This window comes from Carassius auratus, chromosome 21 (assembly GCF_003368295.1).
Source record: "Carassius auratus strain Wakin chromosome 21, ASM336829v1, whole genome shotgun sequence".
NCBI classification, from domain to species: domain Eukaryota; kingdom Metazoa; phylum Chordata; class Actinopteri; order Cypriniformes; family Cyprinidae; genus Carassius; species Carassius auratus.
This window is the reverse complement of record NC_039263.1, coordinates 22454340-22466706: the sequence shown is the minus strand read 5'-3', so window position 1 is coordinate 22466706 and position 12367 is coordinate 22454340. Positions and strand designations below refer to the sequence as shown.

At 34.6% G+C, this 12367-nt stretch overlaps 1 protein-coding gene across 1 annotated transcript; it reads left to right on the top strand.

Moving 5' to 3' along the window:
- The first annotated feature begins 5201 nt into the window (after positions 1–5201).
- stbd1 (starch binding domain 1) lies at positions 5202–10452 on the top strand. The gene is made up of 2 exons (XM_026196791.1): positions 5202–5638; positions 7010–10452. Exons 1-2 carry the CDS (start codon positions 5383–5385, stop codon positions 8356–8358), a joined length of 1605 nt encoding a protein of 534 aa, XP_026052576.1. The 5' UTR covers positions 5202–5382; the 3' UTR covers positions 8359–10452.
- Positions 10453–12367: the final 1915 nt, after the last annotated feature.

The following is a 12367-nucleotide window of genomic DNA, read 5'->3' as shown; positions in this document are numbered from 1 at the left end:
TTCCTCTTCCCCTTTCTTTTCATATATATACAAATATGTATTTGCCTTTAAAAATAAAATGAATAACAGAATGCAATACAGAATTAAACAGAGTGCTAAACTTCTGCAATAAAAGATTTACATATATCAAATGTCTTTCTCTGCATTCTCCTTAATTTATTTTCATTACTTCTGGTCTAGCTGGGTTTAATGGTGCAGTAAGTGATTTCTGAGAAACCATGATGATATTTGACATCGACACCAAAATAAAGACACAGCTAACTCTCCGATCTGTCCTGATACTATAACAGATATTTCAACATCATATCTTGGTTCTTGGTTCAACATATTGAGCAGAAATAAAAGAACCTTGGTCTTCTGTTATTTCCATTAAGCTTGTGCTGAAATATTGCTTAAAACAAAACTTTTGATATCTCAAAAGTGCTCATATTTTTGCACGTTTAAAACAAAACAACTAATTGAATAGATGGAGCCCAAACAACACCGAACCCCATTGGGTTTCATTTTATGGACAAAAAAACACACAAGCACAGAGACATTTTATTTAGTGGAACTCTAAAGAAAGAATGTCAAACAGGTTTGGAATGACATGAATAAATGATGACCGAATTGTCACTTTTGGGTGACCTTTTAAAATGGTTTAAGCGGACTGCAATTCCTTATCAAACATCCCATCGAGACCTGTGTTAAACTTCAACATAAAGACCCGCCAGTGTTAGAGGAAAACAAATTTTGAAACAAATAGATAGAAAACAGTTTCTGTTAGATTGTTCATGCTAACAATACGATTTATATCTAAAAAAAAAAAAACTGTTTGAAATTAGAAAACTAAAAAATGTTAACATATCAATTTATCGTCAAAATGATGTGCAGTTTTTTTTTTCTGAAGCATTCCTATTTTTAGGTGGCATCAGTGCTAATGTGAAGCTTAAACAATGTGTCTGTCTGTGTAAATGGGTCCATTGATGTCGGCAAGGATGAAAGACCTGTATCTATTGTGATGGATACAGCTGCTCAAACAAACTGCATTGTTCAGGGATGCCACTGCCTTACAGCAACAGGTGAGAAACTGCTCAAGGAAGAAGAAAGAAGAAAGTTTTTTAAAAGATTTTACTTTTCACATTTTTATTTAAACTTGCATTTGACTGTCAAGTAAAAAGGTTTATATTGTAAAGATGTACAATTAAATATCCTTCGTATTTGACCTGAGCAAAGTCATTTAGCAGCTACTTCAAGCAGCTAAAAAGCAAATGTGGTTTTTACTGTAGGTAATTAGTAATATGAAGGTTGGGAATGCTGAACGTGACTTTGTGTTTAAAGAGAACGTTTACCCAAAAACGGAATGATCACAGAATCATAAAATGTGTGAACTACCACTTTAAGAAGCCGTATTGCACAAAATAACCAGTTGTCTTAAATAAAACTATATATTCCTAACAAAAAGGTTTCATTTCTTTGTTAAACTTTCATTTTCTCCTAAAGACCAATCCCTTCTGATAATCTATAAAATAAACAATGCAACAGAAATGTTATTTCATTCACCTCAAAAGATCAAGGCATTCCACGGTTTTTCCTCTGTTCATTCTTTTCACAGCATGTACAAAGACAAATACTGCTTGAATTGTTGTCTTTTTATTACTATCTGGGAGAAAACACCTGACATTGCTGCTACAGTTTAACAGTGGCTACATTTGTATGTGCAGTATGATGGATTGAAATGTACTGCATTTGAAAATGACATTTAGCATCATTAGGTGGAAACATAATTTGTACATCTACTGTAGATCTTTGCACTTGCTGACATACTGCACAGCTGAATTATTTAAGTTTCATTATTGTTGTATCAATTTGTTGTCCTTCTACTAATACTAATGCTGGTGCATACAGTCTCCATGCATCATGATTTTCAGGTCTGGGTTTGTGTGCAGGAACATCAAGCTCTTCAAGACCAAACTCAAAAAGATCTTTTTCAAATGTCTGTAGAAAGTGACTGTATGACACAACATGAAGATTTTTGTTTACTTTCCTCGTCATAAAAAAAAAAAAATTATTAAAAAAATTTAAAACATGATCAAATCATAAGACACACGTGTCATTGAGAAAACTTGAAACATAAAAACGTCTAAAATGACATATTATTGAACAAGAAAACGGGATATCTATGATTAGGACATCCAAGCAAATGATTGTCCTAATCATAACATTGCAAAAAAATTAATTTGAGAAACTGTCCAAGAGGAATGAGAAAGTAACTCTATTCTCCTGTTTTGTCCTGTTGTTTTTTACACCCAATTCTTCACATTTCAAAGTAGATATAATTATAAATGTATAATAATATAAGTAATCAATTCTGTCCTATTGCTAATGTCATTATTATTAACAGAATGACGGGTAGACCTACTGTATATTGTTCAAATACACTTTCTTTATTCCTAATTTCTGTTTCGTAAGATATCTGGGTGTTTAATTAGTTTCTGTTAAGCTTTCTCTCATGAAGACCCATCCCTTTTTCTATTATACAATCAGCACTGAAACACGATTTCATTCATTTCCTGATCAAAGACAGATCTGCAAATCTCAGTTTTCCTTCTGTTCATTTTTTTTCTCCTCAGGTACAAAGACAAATTGCTTGAATTTTAACTGAATACAAATATAGAGATGACTGGATGCCTCTCTCTTTTATTAATAAAGGACACTCTTGATGCTGTTATGAGTGCCCAAATACGATAGGTTCTAGTGCAGAACCACTGGTAACAACACGATATGGATCTGGAAATGTACTGTTATAATGGAGTAATGGTGATGCTGCAAAAGTGTAAATGTATGACTGAAAGCATACAATACTGGTAGAGATTTATTCAGCTTAATTCATTTTCACACAGAATTTAGTGTAAATGATATCATCTTAATATAAAATATGTTTCAAATTTGAAAAATGCGGTTTTAGACTTGTGTGCATATTTTGTCATTTCTCTCATGCTATACAGCTGTGAAAAATACATACTTTATATTTTGTAGGGCTGTCCTCAACTAAAGATTTTTTTAGTGTCATGTTTATATTAATAAACCATATAATTAATAATGTTGAGCCTTTAATTGGCCTATAACCTGTCAGCACTCAAGCGCAACCATAAAGCTTGCCACAGCACACTGGTGTTGTGTAATATTCACTTCCACTGAAAAGAACTGCTTCAGTTCAGCAATATTCATTAGCTCCCAAATTGTGGGCGTGTCCTTGAGACAGCGGAAGGAATGGAACTGAAAGCATCAGTAATGAATTATCAATGTTAAGCATTAGAGCATCAGTGTCAAAATAATGCATAGTTTGTGTAATAATGGTAAATCTTACCATTAAGCGAATAACCTACTGTATAGGCTAATATAGTTTTTTACACTTTGATGTGTTTAGTTTTTATAAATTAATTTGTGGGCCTTTCATGTTTGTTGAAATATTTTGTATTAGTTTACAACAATGCCTAAAACAAACCTTTATGAATGTATCTGTGGCCTAATAAAATGTATGTAAGATAGCCTGAGGATCCTCATTCCTTCTTTCATCAACTTTTTTATTTTGACAGTTTATATCAAAATTATAGTCAAAAAATTATATTGTTGAGTATATAAATATTAGTTACATTCATTCAAATTTCACTATGACAAGTATATATATAACTCACATTGAAAAGGCAAGGCAAGTTGTGTGAAAGTATGTCTGTGTAGAATAAATTAAGTGAATTTCTTGGGCCAGATGCATAAACTTAGCCACCTTAAGACTGTGTCTTAAGAACTAGTTTGACCAGCTAGCTGTTGCAACATAATAAAAATAAAAATAAAAATAAAATTATTTGAAACTTGTCGTCCTTTTGGAAATGTTGCACATCGTAGAAACAGCTTTTTTTAAATAAACCTTAAAATGCATTTAGCTTTATTTTCCAGCAGGTGGCAGCAGATGATCTCTTGTACCAAAACAACCCTTTGCACTTGTGGAAGCTACATGCTGAACAACTAAACTAAACGGGCTTTAAGTGAAAAATCATCATCTTCTAAACTCCCAGGAAGATTGACAGTGCTCATTGATCGACCTCTGATACTAATAAACAGATCAATAAATGGATAAAGTAAAAACTGTTGTAGAAAATGTAACCAGTTTTATCAGAGGGTGCCGAAATCAAATGATGACCATTATGTATGTTTGAGCTCAAATCTAATCTTGTGCATTTGGCATGACAATAATATTAACATCTATTACTAAAGCAATCACATGGGTTGCTTAATATGTCTTGTGTTTGTCTCTTGTACAATAAAACTCAAAACACCCAAAGCAAGCCACTGTCTGATCAATCAGAGGTTATCAGATATCTTTGTGGTGATTTATTTAAAGCTATAGAGTGAGCTCCACATTTAATCAGTAACTGAACTTTGACATAGCAGCACTGACCATGACAGAGTAGCAGAGCTGCAGTGTGTCTCTGACCTGTTTTGGGGACAAAATTGCCAGCAATGAGTTAAATAAATAAAAATTCTATTGTGGATGCCACCAAAGGAAAAAATGCAGCTCATGAATGTCTTGTATTCAAATATATTTTCTTTTTTCGTTTAGGCGTCAGATAATGTATATGTGATATAGTGCATGTAACACTGCAAACCTGTAATGCAAGTTAAAAAAATAATTATTAAATAATTATGAAAAAATAAATCATTAGAATAATAAAAAAAGTTATATATATATATATATATATATAGATATATATATAAACAAAAAGAATATAAAGAAATAATTAAAAACAAACAAAAATAGGATTAAAATTGATATTTACTTTAAAAATAAAAGGAACAAAAACTTGTGATTCAAGGCTTTCATATAGATAAGTGCAAAAAAGAATTGTAAAATAAATATATATTTCTATAAATAAAGAACATAATAATACAAAAAAAATAACAAAAAAATAATAATAATAAAATAAACGAAGAAAAAACATTTTGCCCCTTTCAAAAAATAAATAAATAATATGAAATAATGTGGCACGGAATAGGAAAAAACACACAAACGTTCATAAAAATTAATAGAATGGACTACACCATAAAAATGTTATGTAATAAAGTACTTTAAAATTGAAAAAGATCGAGCGAGCGAGCGGTCGAGAGAGAGAGAGAGCGGTCGAGAGAGAGAGAGAGAGAGAGAGCGGTCGAGAGAGAGAGAGAGAGAGAGAGAGAGAGAGAGAGAGAGAGCGAGAGAGAGAGAGAGCTCATTGGCAGCGTGCTCACCTGATTGCGGGGATCTTTTCATCTTCTGCCGCATCAAAGGCTCATTTCGCCCGCGGCGCTGAGGATGAAGTGATCACCGTTTGATCTACACTGACGCTTTTCACCCACAGCTTGACCATGAAGAAGAGCAACCCGACTGTTCTGGACCGGGGCGATATTCATTCTCTGCTGGATGTGATCGGCGGTCTCGGTGCCGTGGTCACCGTGGGGATCATTGCCATGCTGTCGATGTGCGCCGCACTCTTCATTTACCGATCCTTTAGAGGTCAGCGCGTGAAAGGTGACGAGAATCACGGCAACGAAACCACTGGAGAAGGCAGCACGGCTCGGAGGAGGAAAACAGAGAGGGATGATCGATCTACCGAGTCAACAGGTAAAGCTGGGCAATTGTTGAAACATGGCATGCTAAATGTTTGTGCGAGACATTTTTTTTTGCAATAGGCTATACTATATATAAAATGTCACTATGACTTATCGGATGTCACTGTAAGAAATCCACACATGTCGATGTGACCGCCATACACGGTAATAACGTGTTTTGTGTTTTGGTTTTTGGCCAGTCAGAGAACTTATGCAATCAGAAACGATTTCTGCATGTCAATCACTTTTGCACGTTTGCAGGCAGAAATTTGTAAAGCGGGGTTTTAGGCCTATTGATAATATTATTGATTTTGTTTATCATTATGTTTGGAATGATTTTATGCAAATCTAGGTCACACTTGACTAGAGCATGCAACATTTTTTGGACATTCGCAACAAATTGTCATGCTTCAGTTTCTAATAATTAATAATGCTCTGTCTAAAATTGTATAATAAAGGCACACATAGGCACACTAATAATAATAATAATAAAACATACAAAATATGCAAATATACAATAGGCCTACCATTCAAAAGTTTGGGGTCAATACATTTCTTTAAATACTTTTATTCCGCAAGGATGCATTAAATAGTTTAAAAGTGATATAAGCATTTATGTTTTTACAAAATATTTATATTTCAAATGAATACAGATTATTAATGATAATAAGAATAAATGTTTCTTGAGCAGCAATCATTATATTGGATTGGTTTCTGAAGGATCATGTAACTCTGAAGACTGAAGGAATGATGCTGAAAATTCACTTTTGCATAACAGGAATAAATTTCATTTAACAATATAATTTTTTTATTTAGTTATCTATAGTTTTTTTTTTACTACAATGTAACAATATTATTGTTTTACCAAAACTTTCATCAAGTAAAAAAATTGAAACATTTGACAGACCCCAAACTTTATGTCTTTCCTGCAACACTGCAAACCTGCAGCTCTGAGTATTGTTCAGCTAAGAGGTCAGTCAGGGTTCTTGCATTTATTTGCGCACTGAGTTGCTACTATAGTCTTACATCTTTTTAACCATCAAACCAATTATCAGGTCTTTACACTGCAAAAGCAGAAAAGAAACCTCGTCTTGTCCGAATGTTTGCTGGCAATTACTGATGATTTTTGGTTGAATTATTACTTGCCGAGGTCCCTCAGCAAGTAACCTTCTTCAGCTGCAGGTCATTTACATGTGACATGGACTTTTCTCATGAACTGAGCAAATATTGTTTCACAACCATAAAACTAATGGAAACATTAATGCACAAATAACATTTCGAGTCAAAATAAGGAAGAAAAAGATGTAAAGCAATAAAAGAAATGTATATATGTTCATATAAATGTTTATCACATATGACGTCATGCATTTTCCTTCTCTTTTAGGAGAATGTCAGGGTGGGAAGCAGAAGAAGTCCACCGACAACATGCTCCTTCCTACCGAGGAGCCAGAGGAAGACCTGAATGAAAGCACTCTTAAGGATTTGGAGGAGATTACAGATGAGCTTCTAACAGACTTGGAACCCGGAATGGGAGAAAAAACGGAGTCTGATCTGGATCGGTGTGTAGAAATGGATCCTGATGAAAACACGGAATGTGAGGAACATTTTCAGCGTCAGGATGATACTGGATGTGAGGTTTTGGCTGATGTGAGCGCAGGTTTGACTGAATTAGACATTCAACGCAATTCTGTCCAGAAGGAAGTTGAGGAATACCTTGACAAGTCTGTGAGTTTGGACACAGATGAGCCGTCTGAAACTGAAAGCGCTCAGGAGATCGTTTATCGCAGACATCAAGATCACATCACAACTCGAAGTGATTCTTCTCCATCCAATCCCAGCAAGATCCAATTAGAGGAAAGCTTCAAGACATCAATGGTGGAAGAAGCTGAGAACACCAGCAAGAAGTTTGAAGACCACCATGATTGGCGTTTTCCACGAACAAATAACTTTGATTGCTGTTGCTGTGATAAGAAGACGGATACGATAGAGAAAATAAAAGCTCAGCCATGGTTTCACACTGGAAGCTTTACCACAGATGCCATAAACCTGAGCCCAGCTGTGGAAACCATGGTTAACCACAACAGCAGGTTGGACTTCCAGAACTACTTAGGTTTCCAGATTGATAATACGTTCATAGGTGGGTCTTCAACACAGATGAGCCTTTCACAAGAGAAGAAAACCGATGAAGATGGTGTAGATTCAGTGCAGAAGAAACACGAAAAGAATGAAATCAGCATCATGGACGCCATTATGGACAATAATGAGTGGCTAAACGTAGGTGCACCAGAGTTCAGAGATCTTCCTTGGCTTTCGCCAACTGCAAGCGAAGAAAAACAGATGCAACTAGAAAATGAAGGACAAGTCAAGACTGGTTTAGCCAAAGACGATGAAGAACAGGTGAATAAAAGAGTAGCGACTGTTCCGCCTTTATCTCAAATGGTTAACGTGACCTTCAGGATTCATTACATCACATATTCTCCTAACCAGCTGGTGGCTGTTACCGGGAGCCTGCAGGAATTGGGGGCCTGGGAGAGATTTGTTCCACTGCAAAAAGCCAAGGATGGGTTCTGGACCAACACTATCAGCCTCCCTGTGGAGAGCCAGGTGGAGTGGAAGTTCATCCTGGTGGAAGACGGAAGGATCTCTCGCTGGGAGGAGTGTGGAAACCGCCGTCTCTTTTTAACAAGCAAAGATGAGGACATCTATCTTGACAAGTGCTGGGGATGTTGTTGAACTCAGAGGTGACCATCTAGGGCTGCACGATTAATCAATTCAAATTGAAAATTGCGATACGATTTAAGTGAATAAATATAAACGCTGTGTGAAGCAAGCATGTGTTTTTACAAGTGACCAGTTTATTCGGAGCACCACATTTCTTTTACACTATTTCCATTTCTGCATCTGATCTAATTTTTGGTCCCTTTAGAGTTAAATTGGGAATGGAACATGCTCCAACCATCTTCCCATATCTGTAACAAGAAGCGCTTTTTAACAAAAAAGAAGCTTCCTGCCATTTTCTGTCAAAATAAAAGTTTATTCTATTTTTTTTTCATAATGAAGAAAGCAATAAATAGTAGTATTGTGCTTACATAAATTAAATTCTTATTATTTTTCATAATTTTTTTAATACTATTTTTTTATTTTAGAGTGAAATATTACAGTAAAAACATCTTGTTTTATTTTAATAATTCTTATTCTCATTCTTCAACAATTATTATTTGATATTATTATTATTATTATTCCTAATTTTTAAGTATTTTAATAGCCATATTTATATAAACAATTTTGGCCAAATTGTGCAACCCTAAAAACAAGCATATCAAACCTATTTTTCTTTTATCGCAATAAGATATTTTCCCCTCAAATCGTGCAGCCCTACAACTTCTTCCGACTCTATAGAGCAATAATAATCCATAGTGCATTATTGAAATCCAGTATATATTATTATATTGTACTATTATTATTATTACTGAATTATTCCAAGAAAGCATGAGGCTGTGGAACTGTTACTATAGCAATACGATTATAATATTACAAATATGCACTTTTTTTACATCGATAAGTGTGTGTTGGTTATATCCAGTCTTACTGAAATTGTCTGCCCTTAAAACTATAATCCTGTAACAGCAACGTACCAAAACTGAGAAAATTCACAAAAAGTCTTGTGTTTCATGTTTACAGGAAAATCCTAATGCTTCCAGAGGGTTGAATATATCTCTTTTAAAATGTACTGCATTATGTTTTGTGTGTGAATTTAATCTAAAATGTTGCAAGAATCTCACTAATCTTTTAACGACTAACTTATCTGGAAACATACTCTGTGCAAGTGCACAAATGCTGATGTGAGTGCAAGTATGCAGCACCACTGTACATATTTTGCATGCACGATTGCATTAGTTCTCAGGGGGGAGAGATGGATTCCTTCGAATTAGATTTTAATCGAATTAGTCATTATTAGGTTTTCTAGCTATGCAAATGTTGACTTTGACTAACTTTAACTAATTGTTGTGCTACTGGAGTCAAAAAGTTGCCATGTCATGACAGTAGTTGATCAAAGAGAGAAAACTAACCACAGAAAATGTTAATTTAAGCTGATGCCTGTTATAGCGCCCTTTGTGGCAACATTGAGAATACAACACAAAGTTATGTAATTTAATAGATATACTTTAAAAATGTCTAACACATTTCAGAGTACATTTCAGCTTAAGTTGCTTGAAACTGTAGCATTCACGTACTTGCATAGAGTATCTTTCAGGCCTGTGATATGACTGTCCAGTAAGTGAATGCTTGAGCAATGCAAAACCCCCACCAGCTAAAAACACCATTATCCTGCTCTTTCTCTAATCTGTTAAATGCTGACATAAAACCAGCTTAATCATCCCAAATTCCACCCTGGACTGTCAACATACAGCCTTTCCTCAAAGTTGAACTGCTGCTGTTCTTGTGATTCTGTTACATCATTTAAAAACGGTGATAGTGACATCACATTCCTGCTGATGACATCACTGTAGCTTTGTTTGCCATCACTGTCAACTGCATGAAGCAGACTCTAACTAGTTATTCACAGAGGTTTTATGCTTTTGAGTTTAGATGGCAATAAATTATTAAATATATGGATACCCTTTTTTATTGTTTCACAACAGTTGCCTTGACATTAAAGACCTATGTTGCTTACACGTTTGTCCAAACATGTCTGTTTTTGTTTTTCTATGAAATTCAGGTTGTAAGACTGTTTCTGACCTTAAAACATATGTTTAACTGTCAGTCAGTAATTGTCACTCAGCAAATAACTTAATTCAATCAAATAAATGATTATCTTAACAATGAGTCATTCTCCTTTGGGCAGAAGTGAATGATTTTTGGTGTCCTTGATGTGTGGAAAATCAGTCCTAATGAAAACAAAGAGAAGTGAATCACATCCTCTTCACTGACAGCGTTATGTGCTGTTTTACTCCACAAACAGACCAGGATTATGAAACATTTATGAATTAAAAGGAAGGATGAGACGTCTGTGATGGAACATTCTAATGCAAGTTTTCATATTCTTCTTTATGACATCATTGCATATCTTGTATTCTGTTTTCCTTCAGAAAATTTTCTGTGTATTGTGTGGCATTTAAACAGATCTGGAGCAGTTCTTTTGAGTTCACTGGGGCTCCACAGGTCTGTAAATGATCAATTTTACCACAACATAAGAAAAAAAGGTCTGAAAACTAGCAAACTCAAACAAAAGAGAGAGATAATGGGGCTAAAAATGAAAACCAAGTTGGTTTAGACAATTATGTGCCAGTCAAAGCTAGTTCAATGCAGTCTGGAACTCATAAATGCCTAAACTGTTCAGTTTTGTTTCTTAATGTTTAAGTAGGTCTCTTCTGCTCATCAAGGCTGCATTTATTTGATCCAAAATACAGTAAAATTCTAAAATCCTATTACCATTTAATGAATATATTTAAAAATGTTAACTCCTAAACATCTAAACAGTCATGCAACAGTAAAAACACATTCATCTAAACAGAGTCTTGATGAAGGCTCCAGACAGAGATAGAAAGGGGGCATCTCTGAATATCCCAGCCCTCCTCAGAGAGAACAGACTTCTGACTTTAGTCTAAAACAGGTTTAGCTTTCAGTGGCCCAGTTTGTTCCTTCTAAAGAAAAGGTTTAAAACAGCCTGAAGTGACCTTAGGTAGCAGCCAAGTTTGTTTGCACTGCTCTGGTCCGCTTTGCAGTGTAAGACACGTGAAATAAAACATCTACCAAATGCCTGAACGTAAATACACAAAACAGCAAGAGCTATGATGCAAATTGTTATTTCCACAGCATGTCTTCATTTTTTCAGGGAGTACAATATGAATACTGTATTTCGCAAACATTAATTAAAATTAATTTAAAAAAAAATGTAGTCTGCATTGACCTTTTTACAAAAACTGATACCATGGAACGGTTTGATTGCCATAGTGGAGGCAATTTAAGGTCTTACCTTTATGGAAGCATCCTAAGAAACCCCTTTTGTTCTGAACTCTGTTGTTCTGAAGGCAGTTCAGATGCTCCAGCTTGTGTTTATTTTAAAGGCGTTAAAGTGTGTGTGTCAAGCAGAAAGATTTCTCTTTTACTCATTTACACGCTGCAGGCTTCACTTTATCCTGTGAGTTTCTATGACCGAGAAAAGTTTATGTATCCTGTGACAAAGTATTACATTTTAGATATATCCAAAGGTTGCAGGGTTTGTAATGCAGTGTTTGACCTCTGACCTCTTTATCCATCTCTCATGTAGAAGTCTGAACAAGCTCATCAAGGCTGCATTTATTTGATCAAAAATCAGTAAAATTATAAAAAGTATTACAAATTCAAATAATTGTTTTCTATTTTAACATATTTTGAAATGTAATTTATTCCTGTGATGTGCAGCTGTATTTTCAGCATCATTCCTCCAGTCTTCAGTGTCACATGATCTTCAGAAATCATTCTAATACGCCGATTTGCTGCTCAAGAAACATTTCTTATTATCATCATCAATGTTGAAAATAGTTTTTGCTTTCTCATATCTGCGTGGGAACTCATTTCATGTGCATTTTTTCAGGATCCTTTGGTTTGTGTTTCAAGTCTTTTGTAACATAAATCTTTTTGGTCACTTTTGATTGATTTAATACATCCTTGCAGAATCATACTGACCCTATATTTTTGAATTTTTTTGAATATAGTTGGATCTATCATATCATTAGCCTGGAGGTATATCAGGGGTTAA

Excerpts from the sequence above, each read along its gene's own strand:
- stbd1 (XM_026196791.1), top strand. The coding sequence starts at position 5,383 with ATGAAGAAGAGCAACCCGACTGTTCTGGACCGGGGCGATATTCATTCT. Across the intron at positions 5,639-7,009 it reads TCGATCTACCGAGTCAACAG|GAGAATGTCAGGGTGGGAAG; the intron begins GTAAAGCTGGGC and ends CTTCTCTTTTAG.